Source organism: Fukomys damarensis, unplaced genomic scaffold (assembly GCF_012274545.1).
Source record: "Fukomys damarensis isolate Sample0158 unplaced genomic scaffold, DMR_v1.0_HiC HiC_scaffold_13, whole genome shotgun sequence".
NCBI classification, from domain to species: domain Eukaryota; kingdom Metazoa; phylum Chordata; class Mammalia; order Rodentia; family Bathyergidae; genus Fukomys; species Fukomys damarensis.
In genome coordinates, this window is record NW_022900925.1 from 13041217 (window position 1) to 13061924 (window position 20708).

Consider the following 20708-nt stretch of genomic DNA (forward strand, 5'->3'; position numbering starts at 1 on the left):
TTTTTTTTTTTTTTTTTTTTTTTTGGTTCCGGGGTTCGAACTCTGGGCCTTGTGCTTGCAAGGCAGGTGGTGGAACCACTGAGCTAAATCCCTGGCCCAGCAGCTGCTTTCTTATGTAAAAGTCCAGGAGGCAGTTCGGGGAAGATGTGGCAATTTTGGTGAGAAGGGAACTGGCTTCATCCATCTCCTGCACTCTGCCTCTGTGGACACCTTCTATTCAGTGAGCCAGGTGCCTCCTCCTGCTTTCACTTTCTACATTACAATAGGTGGAAAAGTGAAAAGGAAAGAGTCATGCCCCCTTTTGAGGGCATAGCATACATCCCATTGGCCCAGATTTAATCACCTGGCCACACTTAGCTATCCAAGAAAAAGATCTTTCTTCAATGGCCATATATTCAGCCAAAAAAATCAAGATTTAATGACTGTAGAAGAGGAGAGCAAATACAGGGTCACTCTTAGCAGTCTTTAACACACATGGCTAGATCATAGACTGTAGGAGAAGGAGAATGAGGCTAGAGAAGTAGTCAGGGACCAGACACTCAGGTCCTTTGCATCCTGTTGAGGAATTTTCAAATTGGAGTTTTAAGCCAAGTACCATGATGATTCTAGCTTCCTTGTAGAGAACAAGATGAAGAAAAAGGCTCATCAATCCAAAGAGATTAGTTAAGAGGCTATTGTTACCGTCTAGAGGTTTGGCAGCTAGGGCTAGGGAGTGAAAGATGATATGAATTAGACAACTTTGAGACCATTTCAGAATGGACAAGGTCTCACTATGTAGTTCAGGCTGGCCTTGAACTTGTGGCAGTCCTCCTGCCTCAGCCTCCCAAGTGCTGGGATTTCAGGCATATGCCACCATCCCTGGCTCAGCACAGTTCTTAAGACATGGGATGTGGATAGAGGATTAGAAGGAGAAGGAAATCAAAGATGACTCCTACATAACTGACTTGAATAGGTATATATTTCTCTGTATGCTTACATATTTAATTTACATTGTTGATTTTACATCTAAGTTCTGGAAATGTACTATTTTGATACAAGTTTAAGGGTTTTATAAAAACAAAATATCTTTGTAGTAGCAACTAAAATGATGAGTTATTTCCTTTTTTTTTTGGTACTGGGTATGGAACTCAGGAACTTGTGCTTGCCAGGCAGGTGCTGTGCTGCTGAGTTAAGTCTTTGGCCCTTCCCTTCATGTTTATGAGAGCTAGCATGGTAGAAAAGATTATTATTGATGCACGGGATTGATTATTTTAATGCCAACACTTTCCAAGTATAACATTTGTTCTTTGGTCTCGTAATTTTCATTGCTATCCTTGTCCACCTAGCTGGCTTCCTTTCACATTCTTGTGACTTCAGTGCCTTGAGGTGGTGTCATAAACAAGTTCTTGAAGTTGTACTATGGACCTAAAGTCTGAAAGCTAATCATTTTATAGTACAATACACATTTTCCTCATGGTAGGTGTGATCTAAGACAAGGACTCTCGTTTGCTCACAGGGAGTAATATTTAATACATTCCTATGTGGAAGAGAGAGTTAAAATTAAATTCTTGTCATCAGAGACTAGAGATTAGATTTTTTTGCTCTTAATATAGTGTACATCTGGAAAATCAGGAAGGCTTTAGGCAGAACAAAATGCTGAGCTCAAGGTTGATGGCAGATAACTTTGAGGTGAGAATTTAAAATGAATAGATCTTATTTCATTAATTTACTGTACTGTGAAATACATTGGGCTGTAAGCTGTGAGGTGAGGGCAGTTTTGATTCATCTGTATTCATTATCTTGCTACAGTCCTGGCTGGTGGCCAGTGCTCAGGAAGTGTTCTACCTGTAGTGCCCTCAGTGTGATTTACAAATTAAGTGTTAGTCATTGCATTGAGCATTTCACCTTCAGTCCACAGCCTTTTACTAACAAGATATTTCTTGGCATTGGAGGCAACAGTTAAATATAGTTTTTGTGAAAACTAAAAATGATTCTTAGTCACTGTAGGGTTTTAGAAGAGCTTTGGAAAAAAGCCTTAAAGTCTATCTTGATATTATCGTGTTATAAGCATTAATCAACTAATTTGGAATGGCTATCACCTCAAGAAATGTACAAATAGAATTATGTGCATTTATTCTCTACACTTCTAAGACAATGTATATGTTGTACACTATAAAGTCACAGCAGATCCAAGCATTTATCGTCAGTTCATAGCCCTCCGTTCCTCCCTGCCTGAGGGGCAAAACACATATCCTGTGAGTGGGTTGGAGCCCACAGATCAACCTGACTCACTCTTGACCTTGTCTTTGTCTGCCCCATTGCATAAGCCCCTCGCTAAATGGTGGGACACTTGCCTTATCCTGAACGTGGATCTTCCGTCTCTCAGTTCTTCAAGAGTTCCCACCTTGGCACCCTCTTCCGGCCAGCTTCAAGCATATCTGAGGTATGATTTAGATGGCCCTTTGCTCGATCCAAAGCCCTCTATACTTTGTAGGGCCGTGCATTTAGCAGTAGTGTGACATTTGAGAAGGGCTTCACTGAACCAAGACATGAGAGAATGGAAGAATTTGTCTGGCAATGGAAGAAAGGGTTATTTCCATTAAAAGGCACAGCACATGCAAATATATTGAGAGAGAGCACATTGGGAATGATACTCCTTTGGCATGCATTTGAGAATCTGAGCTGGTAGGGACCTTGTAAATCATTACTTGAAAACAACTTTCTCCCTTCTATTCATAGCATCCTGACTGAATATGTAGTTTGCCTGTTAATGGTGCCAGTGACTTTGTGTTTTCTGAGTCTGCCCATTCTACCACTCTTCTGTAGACTGGGCTTGAGAATTGGTCACAACCTGCTTATGACCTTAATTACTTACTTGACAATGCTATGTCTCAGTGGCCTTACTTGTAAAATGAGCAGAATAATATCTGCTGTATGTCATTTGTGTCAGGATTAATGTGTTAGTTCATGTAAAGCATCTAGAACAGTACCTGGCACACTAAATTCTCATAAATGGTATGACAGGTAGTGTTATTTTTCTCTGATGATGTTTGCTGCAGCTGCTGTGTGACAACCCTTTAAATTTTTAGACTAAGAATGTGAGACAATCTTACAGATGAACAAATTGAGGCCTTAAGCGGATAAGTGAGCTGCCCAGTCAGCCAATGGTGAAACTGTCTAGATGCAGTTGTTTTGACTCCTGATGGAGTATGTTTCTCTTAAGTTGATCCAGCATGCAGTCTTCATAAATGCCAGCACATTACATTCTGCTTGTCTAAGCCCACAGTGCTGGTCTGTGATGATATTGGTCTTCATTCTCATGTATGCAATGCAGTCTTTTTTTTTTTTTTTCTCGATACCGGAGGATTGAATTTAGGACCTTGCGTTGCCAGGCACTGCACCTAGCTAACTGCTAACTTTCTGGCCTTGCAGTGCAGTCTTGATCTCAGTAATGGTTAAGAGTGTTAAACAGGACTGGATGAGGGTCTGAACCCTCATGCTGCCTGATGCTATCTTCAAGCCATTATGGATGGAAGTCTGTAGCCAGTCAGCCCACTTTTCTGACTCTTATCTGTAATATGGAACCATACTACAGTCTAGATTGTACTAACAATTTTTTAAAGTATACTTTGTATTATCTTGTTCATGGTCCTTTGTGCGTTTTTTTTGTTGTTGTTTTCTTTTTGGTTTTTGGAGACAAGTTTCCCTGTGTAGTTCAAGCTGGCCTTGAACTCACTACGTAGCCCAGGCAGGACTCAAACTCTCAGTGATCCTCCTGCCTCAGCCTCGTGAGTACTGGGATTACAGGCTTGCACCACCATGCCTGGCCTTGTTCGTGGTCCTTTTGATTCATACAGTAAGCAATGGGGAAGAAAGGTTGAGCAAGATGAGGAATTGAGACTTAAGGAGAATCAAAGCTTATCCCAAGTGTCAGAAAGTGTAAGTGGTAAATCTGGCACCACACTCTAATGCAGGTTTCCTAGCAGTCTGATCCTATTACATTTCTTATCTCTCCACATGCCTGCCATAATGTTTGCATTTGGGTGTTGCCTGATTAGTTCCAGGTGGATGGCAGAGCACCAGTAGGAAGGTGTTATAGGAGAAAGACTGAATCACAGGAGGAAAAGAAGAGTATAGCAGATCAGAGTACAGTTGCATGGAGATGGATGTTGAGTTCGTTAGTTTTTAGAGAGACAAAGTATAGACTTTTCCATTTTGTACTGTTAGATTATGCCAAATGTATAATCTACACTTGGTCGAATTTTTGGCCTTATTTTCCAAAGCAGTGTGTTTCAAACCATCTCCTTAATGGGTTGGAAATATATGAAGTAAGTCTTAACCTACATGTTTAAAAAAATTAAACAGAATAGAGTGGAACAGAAAATATCAGAGTACGTCATATTTGATGAAAGAAAGTTGCACTGTTTCATGAAGCTTTTGTATCAAGTATATGTACACTGTGTTTCTTATAATGCAATTAAATATACTCCTGTGGTGGATCAGCCAGTAAAATGTAAAAAGCTCTGCTGTGAATTTTACTGGGAAACTAGAGGGAGCCCACAGGGGGCAACTACAGTGAGGTGAGTGTAAAACCATTCCACATGAGAACTGGTTGAAGGAATGGAGGAGTTGGTAGAGACTCAGAAGACACGATCGCTATTGCCAGTGGTCTGAGGGGTAGATGGGTCAGATGTGGTCTGAGTGGCCCTGCAGACTGGTAACTTCTGGGAGTCAGATTTCCATTCCTTGTAGGAAAAGAGAGTTATTGCTGTCAGTACTTACCAGAGGACAGGAGCTTTTCATCACTGATTTATGTAACAAAAGGTAGCTGACCACTTACAGAGACATTGGAGAAACACAAAGGCTTTAAGAGATTCTTAAGTGCGTTCCAATATGAGGGCCTATATAGATCTAGGATCATCTGCCCTCTCAACCCTTAATATTTTCCAGTGGCCCCAGAGTGCCCTTACTGTACTATCTGAGTTCCTCATCCGGTCTTCTAGAATTTCTTTATTCTGAGCTCTGTCCGCCTCTCCATCCACTAACCCTGCTTCCTTTCCAGCCACAGAAGGCATTTTATCCTTTGCACCATCTGCCATGCATTCCGTCTCTGTGTTCACACTGCGTCCCCTCTACCTGAGCTGGCCTCTTTTTATACTTTTGAACTCCTAGTTATTTATTTTAGCTCAGTTTTAGGGCTGCTTTCTCTGTGTCATTTTCCCTGAATGCCCCATTCCCTCTTGGGCCTCTGGTCTCTACACTGTCAGTTGGCCTGTGGTTGCTAGTGTGGGGTCCAGAATCAGATAGAACAGGTTTCACATCCAAGTACCATCATTAGCCAGTACTAACCATGTGACTTTGAACAAAATACTTCTCTGCTTTTTACTAATAAAACAGTAGTATCTATTTTGGGGGTTGTTGAAGTTGAATTAGTTCAAGTGAAGTACTTGGAACTATGCCTGGTGCATAGTAAGTGCTCATTAAATCTTAGTCTTTATAGTAGTTTATGGTGTTAACTTCTGTTGTTATAATCACATTTATTACACTGCTGCTGTTGATTTACCAATCTGTCTTTTATTAGGCCAGGGTTTCTAGAGGGCAAAGACTATGCCCTATTCATCTTCGTATCCACATCCTTAGGTATATATGTATAATAGCTGCTTCTCAGTGATGAATGAATTGCTGTGTGAAGTCCCATGAAACAAGGTAGTAACCAAACATTTCTTTAAGGATGATTATGGAGTGCTAGGAAATTACACATTTTGCGGGGGAAGCTGTTAGTAAAGCTATTGTAATTGACAGAATATATTAAAAATAACAAGAATATCATCAACTTTATAGTCTTGCTTATATATAATACATTCATGATACCCACTAGGAGTTGCATGGGAAGTTGTGAACCAGACAGTGGTTGGAGTTGCTGATAGCACCTGAAAGTGTAGAAGTTTTCTTGGAACTAGAACTTGAGTGCTACTTTGAGATTTAGAGAGAGCAAGGCACACTCATAGGCTTGATAGGAGTTAACCTGGGCAGCAGGTACAGTGTGCAAATTCTGTAGAGTGCAAATTCTATAGAGAGTGGGTAGAAGAAAGGGTTGGAGATAAGAGGTTTTGAGCATGTGAATTCTAGACTAAAAAGAATCGCAAAGGGTTTCTGATCAAAGGAAAGAGAACTGAATCTTAGAGCCTTGATTCAAGACCAGCTGTAAAGCCTCAGGCCTAAGTTTCCTGACCTCTCTGTAGAGCTATGAAAGGAAGCATTAGTAGTATCATTATTATTATGGGAAATTAATGACATAGGCTTAATTTTTTTTTTTTTTTTTTTTTTTTTTTTTTTTTGGGTACCGCGGGTTGAACTCGGGTCCTTGCACTTGCAAGGCAGGCCACCGAACCACTGAGCTAAATCCCCGGCCCGGCTTAAAATGTTTTGCACAGTACCTAGAATCTAGCAGGTACTCAAACATTAATTTAGAGTTACCTAATCTGTGTGTCATTTCCAATTGAATGGGTTACAGCTGTGCTACTCCCTTGGATCTTGAGTCATAAAATAACAAATATTATTTCCTCAGTATGCTATAATATTGAAACCCTAGGAAGTATTACCTGACTGTAGTATTCACACCACTGGGCCTCAAAATGGATAGATACTATGCTTCTATGCATCCTCCTTCCTCACCTCTTATATTTTGTCCCCTTTCTTTTTTTTTTTTTTTTTTTTTTTTTTTTTTTCTTTTTTTGGTACCAGGGATTGAACTCAGGACCTTGCACTTGTGAGGCAGGCGGCAGCACCACTGAGCTAAATCCCTACACTTCTTATATTTTGTTGTGCTTAACTTTTTCTTTCTTTTTGCTTGTTTGTTTGACAGGGTCTCACTATGTAGTTCATGCTGGCCTTGAACTCACTATGTAGCCCAGGCTGGCCTCAAACTTGCTCCAATCCTCTTGCCTCAGTCTCCTGAGTGCTGTGATTACAGGCATGCACCACCATGCCTGGAAAATGGTATGTTTTTAGTCTAGCATTTTGGCTGAGTATTGACTTTGGGTTTAGAACCCCTCAAGAATATTAAGCCATTGCTGTCATTGCCTTCTGCCTTTCATGGTGACTACTGAATTCACTCTGAGTCCATCCTGAGCTTTTGTGAGGAAACTTTCTCTTTTCTGCATGTAGGAACTTATCTTTTCCCTCACTGTTACAAAATTCCATTATGATATGTTCTCTTCTGTTGTATAGGTTATTCAGCTCCTTTAGTCTCCAAATTCACATCCTTCAGTTTGGAGAATTTTATCTTGAATCATAACTATTGTGATTTCCTCCCCTCTGTTTTCCATGTTCCATCTTTCTCAAACTCACATTATAGAATTTGGAAGTTGAACTTCCTGAACCAGTCCCCTAATTTTCATTCTTTCGTCTCTTCCAATTTCTAACATTTTGTTCTTTTTCTCTACTTTCTGGACCTTTTACTTAACTTGACCTTTCAACCTTCCTACTGAGATTTTTATTTTGGGGGGATATTTTAATTTTAAAAACCATTTAAAATTTTTCTCAATATCTTCTTTTTAGTAATAGTATCCCAGTCTTTCATGGTTGCGTTATGCCTTCCCGCCATACTGGTGATGGTTGCTGGTGGCACAGCTCTGGATATACGAAGACCTAATATATTGTACTTTTTTTTTTTTTTTTTTTTTTTTTGGTATTGGAAATCGAACTCAGGACCTCGTGCTTGTGAGGCAGGCAGCGGTACCACTGAGCTAAATCCCCAGCCCTGTATTGTACATTTTAACAGAGTGAATTCCCTGCCCCCTACACTGGGGATAAAACTCAGGACCTTGCATTTGTGAGGCAGGCGTGGTGCCACTGTGCTAAATACCCAGTCCCATAACGGTGAATTTTATGGTAAGTGAATTATATACCTCAGTAAAGCTTATATTAAAAATATCTTTTAAACATTTCTCTGAAAATGTTGATCATCCTTTTGAAGTTTTCTTCTTCCTACATAGTTGTTCTTTTCTTCTAGTTGCTTTTTCTTTTTTTTTTAATTAAAGATTGCAAAGATACATGATAACAAGAAATGAAGATACTGAATAAAAATTTCAACTATACATATATATGACAGCAAAAAAAGGATATGAAATAAACAACAATTTATGTAACACAGACTAATCGAAATACATTAGTTTGACATCTTCAAATATTATGTTCTTTCTCATTTTCTTATAATATTTTTGAAATAATGTAATTATAAATAAAACAAAGTTACATATTATAGTTGAGAAACTGTCCTCAAAATTGTATGATTTGTAAACTCCTTGGTTTTATGAAATGATAAATATCATATACTTGTTGATTGTACCACTTACATTTTCTAAGAAAACTTCCCACAGAAAAAAATATACTCATATTTGAAATCCAAAAGCAACTAAAAAAATTCACATTTAAAGATCAGATTTTTCTGTTTCATTATATCTCATACTTATTTTTATTATATTTTTATAAGCATAATGATAGAATTTAACACCAATAGATATGTAATATTCTTCCCAAACAAATGACTATGAATTAAGTCAAGCATGTAATTTAAAGAAATCATGAGGTTGCCAGAGAAACTATCAATATGCCAAATGTGCACAATCCTACCACATTCATTCTAGTTGCTTTTTCTATGTTTCTAGTTGTTTTTCTTTTTTGCAGTGCTGAGGATTGAGCATGTGGCCTTGTGCATGCTAGGCAAATGTTCCACCACTGACCTAAATCCTTAGCCCTCTCTTCCTGTGTTTATTTATTTATTTATTTAGGTGCCAGGGATTGAACTCGGGTCCTTGCGCTTGCAAGGCAGGCCACCAAACTGCTGAGCTAAATCCCCGGCCCTCCTGTGTTTAATATTAAGCCTTTTCTCAAATGTTTAGAGATTCTGGGCTATCCACTTGCTGGAGAATTAGGGATTATGGGCTGGGCTTAGTCAGTGGTAGAGTGCTTACCTAGCATGTGTAAGACCCTGAGTTCAATCTCTAGAACCACAAAAGGAAAAAAAACAATGTATGCAGATGGGATGACAGGGTGGGGGTATTAGGAGCCAGGCATGGTGACACACACCTGTAATCTGAGCACTCTGGGAAACTGAGGCAGGAAGATCTCACATTCAAGCCCAGTTTGAATAACTTAGTGAAATGCTATCTCATTAAAAAATAAAAAGGGTTAGGGCTGGGGGTTTAGATCACTAGTGTCACCGCCTGCCTCACAAATGCAAGGTCCTGAGTTCGATCCCCAGTACCAGTGAATAAATGAATGAATGAATGAATGGGCTAGAGAGGTAGCTCAGTGAGAATGCCCTAGGTGCGTGAGCGCATGCACACACACACATACACACACAAAGAGGGATGCAAAGCCTGGATGCTGTATGTGTCTGGTTTGTCAACTAGGGAACTTCTCTGCAAGGTGAGTTAACTGGGCCCTTTCACTGGGAAAGTCCCATGTCAGGATCTGTAGGTCTGTTCCCTTGGTCTCATCAGTATTCTCAGAGAAGACTTTTCCAGTCTCCTGCCTAGTAGGTAATGAGACTAGTCTGCTAACATTCTGGGAGCCCTGGGGGAATCTACAAACACTAATGAGTAAACATCAAGCCCCCTATTTTTAGTATGGTATTCTCACTTTGAGATGTGTCTGGTACTTCCTTAATCTGTCCTCTCTAGAGAATCAACTCTCAGGCTTCTACCAAGATTGGAGAGGGGAATCTGCCTTTTTTCTCCCTAAGGAAAAATTTAAATATAAGAAGATAAAGATAGAATGACTCCCACATACCTATTAACTAATTTCAATAATTACCACCTCAGGGCCAAATTTATTTGATCTAAACCCCACCTGTCTCTTCTTCTCCCACCCAAATTATTTTGAAGAATATCTTGACATCATTTTACCTACAAATACATTATTATGTATTTCTAAAAGGTAGGAACTCGTTTTTTAAAAAAAAAATTATCCTTTCATCTTGAAAACAAAACACCCACCAGGCATGGTAGTGCATGCTTATAATCCCAGCACTTGGGAGGAAGATCGCTTAGAGTTCAAGACCAGCTTGGACTACATAGTGATCTAAGTAGTGAGACCCTGTCTCAGAAAAACCACCCAGTGATCCCTGAAGATCAGCATTTATATGTGTATTTTTAAGATCAACATTAAAAATAAAACTTTTAAAACTCAGTGTTTATCCAGTAATTACTAATTGCTTTCTAAAACCGACTTTTCACTTATCAGCTCCACTTTCAGCAGTGCTTATTGCTACCAATTCCTGCAATGTAAAGCACCTTGCTCCTTACTGTTGCCAACTCCCAGTTTAGGATTCCACTTCTTGGATCATCCAACTTGGCACTACCCATCTATCTGTTTCTTGGCTTCTTTTGTAACTCTTAACATCATTTCCTAGTCTCGTCATTGTGCTTTTGTTCATTTATTTTTTTTTCAGACAAAGTCTCACTATGTTCTCCATAGCCTTCTAAGTACTTGAGATTATAGGTGTGCACCATGTGCTAAAAACCAAAAACAATACATCAAATCTCTTTATAATATCATAGTAGGATTTTGGTTTTTTTTCTGTGATACCTGGGATCGAACTCGGGTCCTTGTGGTTGTGAGGCAGGCGGCGTCACCACTGAGCTAAATTCCCAGGCCCCATAGTAGGATTTTGGAAGGGGAGAGAGGTAAGTACATTTGTTCAGTATGACTTCTTTGAACACTTTTGATGGCTGGTTGTCCCCTGTTACTCTGAAGTCCTGAAGGACAGGGTGGACATTCCCTTCCAGAGCCTCCTAATTTTTGTATCCCACTGGCAACAAACAATTCTAGTTTTATAATAAATTCTTCCTTTAAACTTCCATTTAATGAAGTTAATTTGAGCTACTGCTTCCCTTCTTCCTACATAGCAAAATATTCCCCATTTTTAAAATTTATTTATTTATTTATTTATTTTGCGGTACTGGGGATCAAACCAGGACCTTGAGCTTGGGAGGGTGGAACAGTACCACTGAGCTAAATCCGCAGCTCCAATTTCCTGTTATATTTGAAGAGAAGAATTCTGCTACTCCTGTCATTCTCCTCCTTTGTAAAGGTTCCGCACTCCAGGCCTATAGCTCAGTGGTAGAGCACTTGTCTAGCATGCATGAGGAGGCCCTGGGTTCAATTCCCAACACTTGAAAGAAAAACAAAAAACAAAAAAGTGTTGATATTTAAGAGCTCATTGTCCTTCCACTGTACCTACATGGCTGACCACAGCGTAGTTTCTAGTCTTCTGTCATGGTTTTTCTCCTCTGCTCTCCATTTCCTTTTGGTATGTATCTTCACTCAGCTTTCCTAATTGTGTCTAAACAATAGAACAAAAATACCTTCTTTCCTGTTGAACATTATACCTTAATTAGTGTAGTCTTTGATCCTTTTAGCTTTTAGATAATTTTGTTAGGCTGAATAGAAGCAAAAAGAATGCTATAATCTTTCCTTCACGCTTCACTTTTAAGTCCTTTGTCCCTCATGCTATATTCATTTCCATGGTTTTGGGGGCCAAACATAAGGATTTGCATGTGTTCCTATTGAATGTTGTACTGTTACAAGACCTACAAAGAGATAAAAATAGGGGTATTGTGTCAGTCATGAAATCTCAATGGGATATTCCCATATTTTACAGAGCAGAAAAATAAGGAAAATGGACAGGAGTTACAAGGAAGAGAGAGGCTTATTTGGAAAAAAAAGGTAGAAGACTCCTGAGTATTTCATGATGAAGAGGTCTGTGAGTGCATGTTCTGAGAGCAACAGAACAGAAGCCGTGGTGAGGGAGAACTTGTGATCCAGTGAGAGGGTGCAGTTACTTTGTGAAGAAGGTTTTGGAGGCTCTGACAGCAGAGTGGAATCAGGGACACCCAAAGCTGCAGATTAAAGAAGGGGGGACACTGTTTGCACTGCTAGCAGCTCACTTATTTCTCATCTGGGCAGCATCTTGTGAGTTCAGTCATATCTGCTCCATCCTCCAGATCAAGAAGCTAAGGCTTCTGCAGGTAAAGAAATTCATGTAAAGTCACACATAGGGACAGACCAGGATTCATACCAAGTCCCGTGCTGTACCATTTTCCATAGATGGTCCCACACCGGAAAGGGACAAGGTATATTATATTTAAAGGTTAGTGGAAAAGGGGCTGTGAAGCAAGTAAAACACATTAGCCTTTGTGTTCAAAGAGTGTTTAAAAAACCTGAGATATTACCCTAAGCCAACTTGATTCTTGCTTTATATTTAACACTCTGCAACCAGTTAAAAAAAAATTGCAGGGGATGCTTCCTTTTGAAATTATTTGTGTGAAGAGGGGCAGAAGTACTCTCATGGAGGAGAGACAAGATGATAAATTTGTATATGTGTGTATACTTATATACATATGTGCTACAAAGCACAATGAGTTACTGACCTGAATTTTCTTTGAATGACATATGTGGATTGTTCTTCTTACAACCAAAACAATAAAATGAAATTTAAAAATCACTGGTCCTTGCCAGGCGTGGTAGTACAGGCCTGTAATCCCAGCACTCGGGAGGCTGAGGCAGGAGGATCGCTGTGAGTTCGAGACTAGCCTGGGCTACATAGTGAGTTCCAGGTCAGTCTCAACTACATAGTGAGACCCTGTCTCAAAAAAAACAAAAAACAAAAAAAAAAATCATTGGTCTTGAGAATTGTATTAAAAAGAATAAGGACATGTCTGACTTTCTGACATCTATTACCTTGTAGGCTTTTGCCCAGTTTGATGCTGAGGGTGATGGTACAGTTGATGCTGAGAACATGTTGGAGGCCCTCAAGAATTCCAGTGGAGCCAATCTTCAAGGGGAATTGAGCCACATCATCAGACAGTTGCAAGCCTGCTCTCTTGTTCCAGGTAAGGCCCTTGTGTGAGCATACACTAGACTACTCAGAACCAAAATGAACTTTGCTGTATTGCCAATTACAATTAGGCAAGCTTGTGGACACCATGAGGTAAGCTCCCCCAAAAGTACTGAACTAGCTTTTGGTATGGTTATCTCATTCTCCATTACCATGATGTCTGGGCAGTTCTACTTCTTTTTTTGTTTGTTTGTTTTGTTTTGTTTTGTTTTGGAGATGGGGGCCTCGTTATGTAATTCAGGCTGGGCTTGAACTCATTATGTAGCCCAGGCTGGCCTTTAACCAACAACAATCCTCTTGCCACAGCCTCCCAAACACTGGAATTAGAGATGTGCACCACGATGCCTGGCTTTTTTTTGTTTTGTTTTGTTTAGATAGTCTTGCTATATAACCCAGGCTGGCCTGGAACTCAGTATGTAACTCAGACTGGTCTGAAATTTATAATCATTTTATCTCAGCTTCCCAAGTGCTGGGATTACAGGCCTGTATCACCATGCCCAGTTCATTTCTACTATGATGATCCTTTGTCAAGAGACTTACTTTCAGGCCAGGGATTTAGTACAGTGGTTCTGCCGCCTGCCTCATGAGTTCAAGGTCCCAAGTTCAATCCATGGTACCAAAAAACAGAAAAGGGACTGACTTCCTTAGTGGATTCCCCTGTTTGCTCTCTTAAGAAGTCTTCCATGTCCCCTACTCTATATTCTCTTAGCATCTTGAATTTCTATATTTGCAGCATATCACCATTGTAATTAATAAGTCAGCCCAGTTATTTATTAAATGTCTGTCTTTACTTCTGTCTACAAGCCCCATGAGGAAGGGAATTTCTCTCATTTTTGTTGTGTCCTCACATTTGAAATTTTTTTCTTTCTTGGTACTTAGTAAGAATTTCATGTTTTTGTTTTGTTTTAGAAAGCTATTACTATGAAATTTAAAAATAAAAACAGTTTAAAAATAAGAATTGCTGCTTCTACATTGTACATAAGAGAAAATTTGGCCTTTGATTTTGCATAGTTTCCTTTAGGGGTGCAGACTCATGTAAAGACAGAATCAGAATAAAATTACACTTTTTTTTTCTTAGCAAGAGGATAGTTGAATTTGAAAGGTAAAAAACAAAAATATTTGTACATCATCCTTTTTGCCTCAGGTTATATTACCTAAGAATGTTTCCTGCTGCATGCACTTGGTATCATAAATAGATGTGATAGATAAATGTAAACCCGATTGCTCTTGGCCCCTCTGGCTTCACGCTGAAGTGATACACTGAGCTAGGGCAGAATAGTTTCTGTGTCTTAAGAGCACATTTCTGTTCCTACTGAAGTTGTCTTTAATTATATTATTTTTATTGCACATTATAGGTAGTCTGTACATGTTAACATTTTTCCTAGTTTCATGGTAGTTAAAAAATATACTTCTAATTACACTTAGCTAGCTTTTATCTTGGCATTTATATGTTACTCCCACCTTTATTGGCAACATGTGAACAGCATCAGGAGCTTTATGTGGATACCTCAGAGAGATTTGGGGGAGGAGAGGAAAGGGGTGTCGATCAGTGAGTCCGCTAATAAGTAATACCTATTGCACTACTGTGCTGGGTGCCTATGATGAGGGGTGAGTAGGCAGAGAAAAATTTAGGATCTCTGGATCCCACAGTGCTTACATATCAGGCTCATGACTTAGGACTTTCTATTGGAAATTTTCTGTCAACACCCACCTTAAAAGAATCATATTTTCACAGTCTTAGGGAAAATCTTTTAAGCTGAGATCACCTCTGGTGGCATCTCAGTTTCCTGGTCCCCCTTTCTCATATCCTCTCACACTAAAATTAGTTCCTTGTGTATTCTTTGTATTGTTGCTTCAAAGAGAAACAGCATCTTCACTGAATTCATCGAACCAGATTCATTCGCTTACTAAATAGTTTGCCCTCTAAAAATACTTCCCATTGTAGGAATAAGGCTGTTTTTTGAAGTGCATTCCGAGCAAACTAATGCAGCTTCAGCACTGTCATGAATGTGAGGCTTGGGTCCTCCTGTGGGAGGGGAAAGGGATTGCCTAGACTTTTTAGTCTTTGGAAATCAGCAGTCTCCAGGGCTGGGTGGGACATATAGTTAAATAGGCTTGAGTACAAAATTTCTCCTTAGCTTCCAGTTTTACCTTAAAAATTAATGCAGAGTTTCATTCCACTATAGTGAATCTGTTTGTTTTACTATTAAAGGAAACTTCCCCTTAGAGATTTCTGAAATCTTGATCTGAGTGCTGCTTGGGTAGGTGTCGTCAGTTTGTTAAAATTCATGGAATGATAAAATTATATGTCCTTTTTTGTTATGTATGATTAATTAGACAGTTTATCAAAAAACCTTCTCCAAAATTTACAAATGTATCTGAGTGTCAAGTTATCCTTGCTTTATTTAATCCCAGCAATCCTGGGTTCTGAGCACTTAGTTCAAAGCATGTTAATGTAGGAGATGAGGAACTAGGGAAGGATTTTATACAGCAGTAGATGTGATCTGTTCTGTGTCTTCATAAGATTACCTGGATAGGACTGGGATTTAGTTCAGTGGCACCATGCTTGCCTTGCAAGCACAGGGTCCTGAGTTCAATTCCCGGTATCAAAAAAAAAAAAAAAAAGATTACCTGGATAATGGTACATGAGAGGCAGTCAGGGCTGCCACTTCATCCATTCTAGTAGGACATCTGAGCAGATGCTGCAGCCAGAAGTTGATCAAACTGGGGAGGAAGACCTGATACGGTTGGAGGAGAAATTGAAAGGGGGTGTTTTCTGTCCTTCTCTTTCTTGTTGACATCTTGGTGTGTCACTTGAGCCTCATTTCCCTCAATTGTAAAACAAGAACACCTATACTTTCCATGCCTACCCCCTCACCTTGTGACGACCAAATAAAATGATGTATGTGCAGGAACTTTACAAAGTATAAATGTATAATTATGGTAATGGCACTGGTTATATTGTCATTATTATAGTACTGTGTAGCTTAGTTAAAAGTAGTTGTGACTGGGCATGATGGTGCACACCTGTAATCTCAGCACTTGGGACATTGAGGCCGAAGGGTCACTGCAAGTACGAGGCCAGCCTGGGCTACATAATGAGTTCAAGGCCAGCCTGAACTATACAACAAGACTCTTGTCTCAAGATAAAAGAAAACAGAGTAAAAAGGGTTTACTCTAATGCATAAACTTTAATCCTAGTCTATATCCTATGTGCAAAAACTTCTTTAAAAACTTCTGGTTAATATTTAAGTGCTCAAGGCCAGGTGTGGTGGCACACGCCTGTAATCCCAGCACTTGGGAGGCTGAGGCAGGAGGATCGCTGTGAGTTTGAGACCAGCCTGGGGTACATAGCGAGTCCCATGTCAGCGTTAACTACATAGTGAGACCCTGTCTCAAAAAATACCAAAAACAAAACAAAACAAAAATAATTAAGTGCTCATACATTTTTAAAGTTTGGGTTAAAACAATTATTGTTCAACTTCTAAAATTCTGCTTAACTAAAATGAAATTCTTGAATTTAGATTGCTAGTGGTTCATTTCTTTAAACTTATTTAGATGATAAATTATAACAATTGAAAATACCAATGAAGATTGTTAATGGCTGCATTTAATTCAGCCAGTTAATATAGGTCACCACCCCGGGAATGTGGAAATTATTGTGATGGCTTCCCTAAAACACCAAAAATGGATTCTGTCTCTTCAGGTTTCATAGACATATTTTCAGAGTCAAAGGAGGGCCTTGGTGTTCACTCATCCATGATACTGCGCTTCCTGCATCGCAATCGAATCTCTAGCACAGTGATTCCCTACCCACTGTTGGACCACTGTAATAACATGTGCACTATGCGGTCTTCAGTTCTTAAAGAGTCTCTGGATCAACTGGTACAAAAAGAAAAAGGTATGTGCAAAATGAAAAGGGAAGGTTTACCATCATTTTTTTTTTAAAGCCTACTTTTTATTAATAGGATGAGCTGATCCTTCTCCCTGCTTTTTTTTTTTTTTTTTTTCCCTGAAAATATAGTAGTAACCAGTTTGTAGCATAAGAAGGCCTGCCTGCTTATCTTCCTTCCTGACACAACTTAGTTTATCATCATTTAGTTCTCTGCTCAGGGATGCCTTTCCTTATTATTCTGTCTGATCAATGCTCCTCTCCATTCCACCATTCCCAACCTTCTGGTCATTATCAACTTTACAGTTTGGTTTTTTTTCCAGTACTGGGGATCAAACTCAGGGCCAAGTGCTCTATCACTGAGCTATGTTTCCAGTCCACCTTTGCAAGTTTAGTGGTCTGCAAAGCATTTATTATATGAAGTCATAGCGTTATTTATTTACTTGCATTTTTATCTCTCTTGTTTTCTTCTTTATCCTTATCACCTGAAACTGTCATGTAATAGGTACTCAAGAAGTATTTGTTGAATAAATGGGGGAAGCCACCACAGACTCATTCGGTGATAACAGGTTAATAATGTATAGAGACCTGTCTAAGGAGAATAATAAGAGTCCAGAAATAACCCCAAGTACACTTGGGAACAGAGAACCAGATAAAACCAGTCTTATAAATCAAGTTAGAAAAGTGAATTGTCAACATTTAGTAGAGTTAGCTGCTAGTTAGCTGCTTTAACAAAAAATAAAACTAGATTCTCATTCCATTTCATGTACTAAAATAAATTTTAGCTGAATCAAAAAGTTTAACTAGAAGGCAAATGATAAGAGTACCAGAAGAAAATAGTTACACTTTTATAAAGTATAGGACTTTTTTTTTTTTTTTGGATGATTTGGTATTGGAGATTGAATCCAGGGGCCACTGAGCTACATCCCTACTCCTTTTAAAATTTTTTATTTTGCAAAGAAGTCTTGATAATTGCGATCCTCTTGCTTTAGCTTCCTGAGTAGCTATGGTGCCTGACACAGGACAGCTTTTCTAAGCAAGGCATGAAATCTAGAATCTACAAAATAATTAAATTAGACTATATGAACATTTAAAGTTTTTTGTTTGTTTGTTTGTTTGGTTGGTTGGTTTTTTGATATAGGGTCTTGCTATGTAGTCCAGGCTGGCCTTGAAATCTCTGTGCAGCCCTGGCTGGTATTGATCTTACCATACTCCTGCCTTAGCCTCTTGAATGCTGGGATTATAGGTGTGTATTACCATACCCAGCTGAAAATTTAAAGTTCTTTCCAGCAAAAAAATATAAACATCAGAACACAAGTGAAATTTTATATTTTATAACATACATGTATTTCACTATAATTTTTCACTGTATTTTTTAGTAACTCTTCTCTTGGGAAATTGCTTAACTCTTTTCCTTAGCTTCCTGATTTCTAAAATGAATTAATATATAAAGAATGCATGGAAAATTTTCTTGCTCATAGTAAATACTTAAGTCCATATTAACTATTATATGTGCATGTATGTACATAAGCAATGTGTGTAAAATATATGAATTGATAAAGTAGTGACCCAAAAGAAAATAGAAAAGTGACCAGAGCATACTCAAAAACACCAGTGGCTATCCCTGGTATAAAAAACAAACAAACAAAAACCCCCCAAAAAACACCAGTGGCTTTAAAAAGCCTTAGATATAATTAAAGGAATGTAAATTCAAAATGTAAGGCATCATTTTCTTCTTTTGACGTGGTTTTGCAAACTGATCAATTTAAGTGTTGCATTTATAATGAGATAATGGTGCAACACTGGCCCACTGGCCAGTGGGTTCTTTGGAAGGAGTATTTAAGAAGCATTACTGTTTCTAGTGCCTAAGTGCCACACATATTTCTGTTATTATTTTAAATGACTGTTTTCCCCCCTTTGTCAGAGACTTTTTGTGATAAGTTGGTTTTTCCTACAGAAAGCCCTGGAGATCTAACCAGAAGCCCAGAGACGGATAAACTCAAGTCAGTTACAAAATGTTATGCTTATATAGAAACATCCTCCAACCCCGCAGACATCGACAAGATGACAAATGGAGAAACATCATCCTACTGGCAGTCAGATGGTAGTGCCCGCTCACACTGGATTCGGTGTGTGATTTGTTTTCATCACTTTGGAATGTTTTCTATTTACCTGCCTTTTTTTTTCCCCCTTATCTTGAGTAGCTGTCTGTGAAGGTGTTTTGAGAATCAAATAGAAGGAACCTATAATCCCAGTACTCTGGGAAGCTTAGACAGGAGGATCTTGGGTTTGAAACCAGCCTGGGCAACTTAACCAAGACTCTGTCTCAAGATTAAAAAAAAAAAAGTTTTAAAACGGGCTTGGGATGTAGCTCTGTGTGAAGACCTTGGATTCAACCCACCACACATACACAAATAAGTAAATAAATAAATTCAAATAAGAAAAGAAATCAAATAAAAGGAATTATGTATGTTAAGTCATGTAACTTGGCTTGTACGTTCACAAAACATAATTTCTAGATATTCTATAGGAGGAACTAGCATTTGATACTGTGCTGATTTGAAATCCTTTTATTAATTTCTCAGGATAGTTATAAGGGGCAAGTAATTTTCTTATATCATCTATGATTATCATACTTTTTAAGATCCCTTCTGTATATTTAAAAAATTCATTTTATGAGTTGGCTAGTTTTGAAGAGAAAACGGTATGCTTAGGAATCTTGGGGTGGAATTGATGATAGTAAACTGATACTTCTAGAAATTCTGAAGCTGCTGTATAAATTTTCACCAGTTCCCTCAGAAAATGGGCTAATTTCAGTTGGTGGAAACAGAAATAATTATTTTGTTTTGTTTTTTTTAGAGGAGACATTTGACTTTTAGCCATCTAACTAGTTTATAGATGAAGGAATATGCTCAGTTTTGGGGGATGTAGTTTATAATTTGCTTCTTGGAATTTTCTTAGGATATTCATATTGTCCCTTTCTGCCTCTACTACTAACTTTATAGGAAAGATAAGATTAATGTTGAACTGATAGGCTTTTTAAGAATTGGGAAAGTCATCTGAACTTTGAAAAATCACAGCTAGCATTTCAAGTTAAATGCTATTAGGAAAATCAGTCTTTGGATATACCAAATATAAGATCTCTGAGATGGAATTTTTGGGCCTGCTGTTTCTTAAACCATATAAACATTTGTTTCTTTTGCTTTCTATGTTTTTCAGTTTAAAAATGAAGCCAGATGTTGTGCTTAGACACTTGTCTATTGCAGTGGCTGCCACTGACCAGAGCTACATGCCACAGCAGGTGACAGTGGCTGTGGGGAGGAGTGCTGGAGATCTTCAGGAAGTCCGAGATGTGCACATCCCCAGCAATGTCACTGGCTATGTGACATTACTGGAAAATGCCAACATCAGTCAGCTCTGTAAGTCAAACAAGGGGAGGCAGAGAAGAAGAAGGAAATTAATATTTTTTAGCATGAGGACCTCCGAACTGGAGAAGCTCTTAGTTTTGAGACTTGATTTGCTTCTCCTGATGTACACAAAATGATCATTATTTCATTTATTATGTGTTTTTAAAAATTAGAAAAAAGTAATAAAGCCTTTTTTTAAAAATATTTTATTCTTAGAGCCAGGGATTTGGCTCAGTGGTTCTGCTGCCTGCCTTGCAAGTGCAAGGGCTGGAGTTCGATTACCAAAAAAAACAAAAAAAACAAAATTATTTTTTTTTTGCTTATTGGGAATTTAGAAAAATAAAAATAGACAAAAATACTCAAAATCCTATATCCAAGGATAGTCACTATGACTACCTTAGTATAGATTCCTTCAAACCTTTTTTTGTGTTTGTGTATTTATGTGAATATGTGTATAAGCATGCAAGGACATCCACATATAAATATACACATTTTTTATTTAAAAGGATTATACATAGTTTTATAA

At 38.5% G+C, this 20708-nt stretch overlaps 1 protein-coding gene across 1 annotated transcript in view; it reads left to right on the forward strand.

Moving 5' to 3' along the window:
• Positions 1-20708, forward strand: part of Zzef1 (zinc finger ZZ-type and EF-hand domain containing 1) — a 127214-nt gene that overhangs the window by 2726 nt on the left and 103780 nt on the right. The window contains exons 2-6 of the mRNA XM_033762734.1: positions 2316-2422; positions 12734-12878; positions 16590-16784; positions 18733-18904; positions 19995-20194. Coding sequence (XP_033618625.1) covers positions 2316-2422; positions 12734-12878; positions 16590-16784; positions 18733-18904; positions 19995-20194 — 819 coding nt within the window. The remainder of the gene's footprint in view (positions 1-2315; positions 2423-12733; positions 12879-16589; positions 16785-18732; positions 18905-19994; positions 20195-20708) is intronic.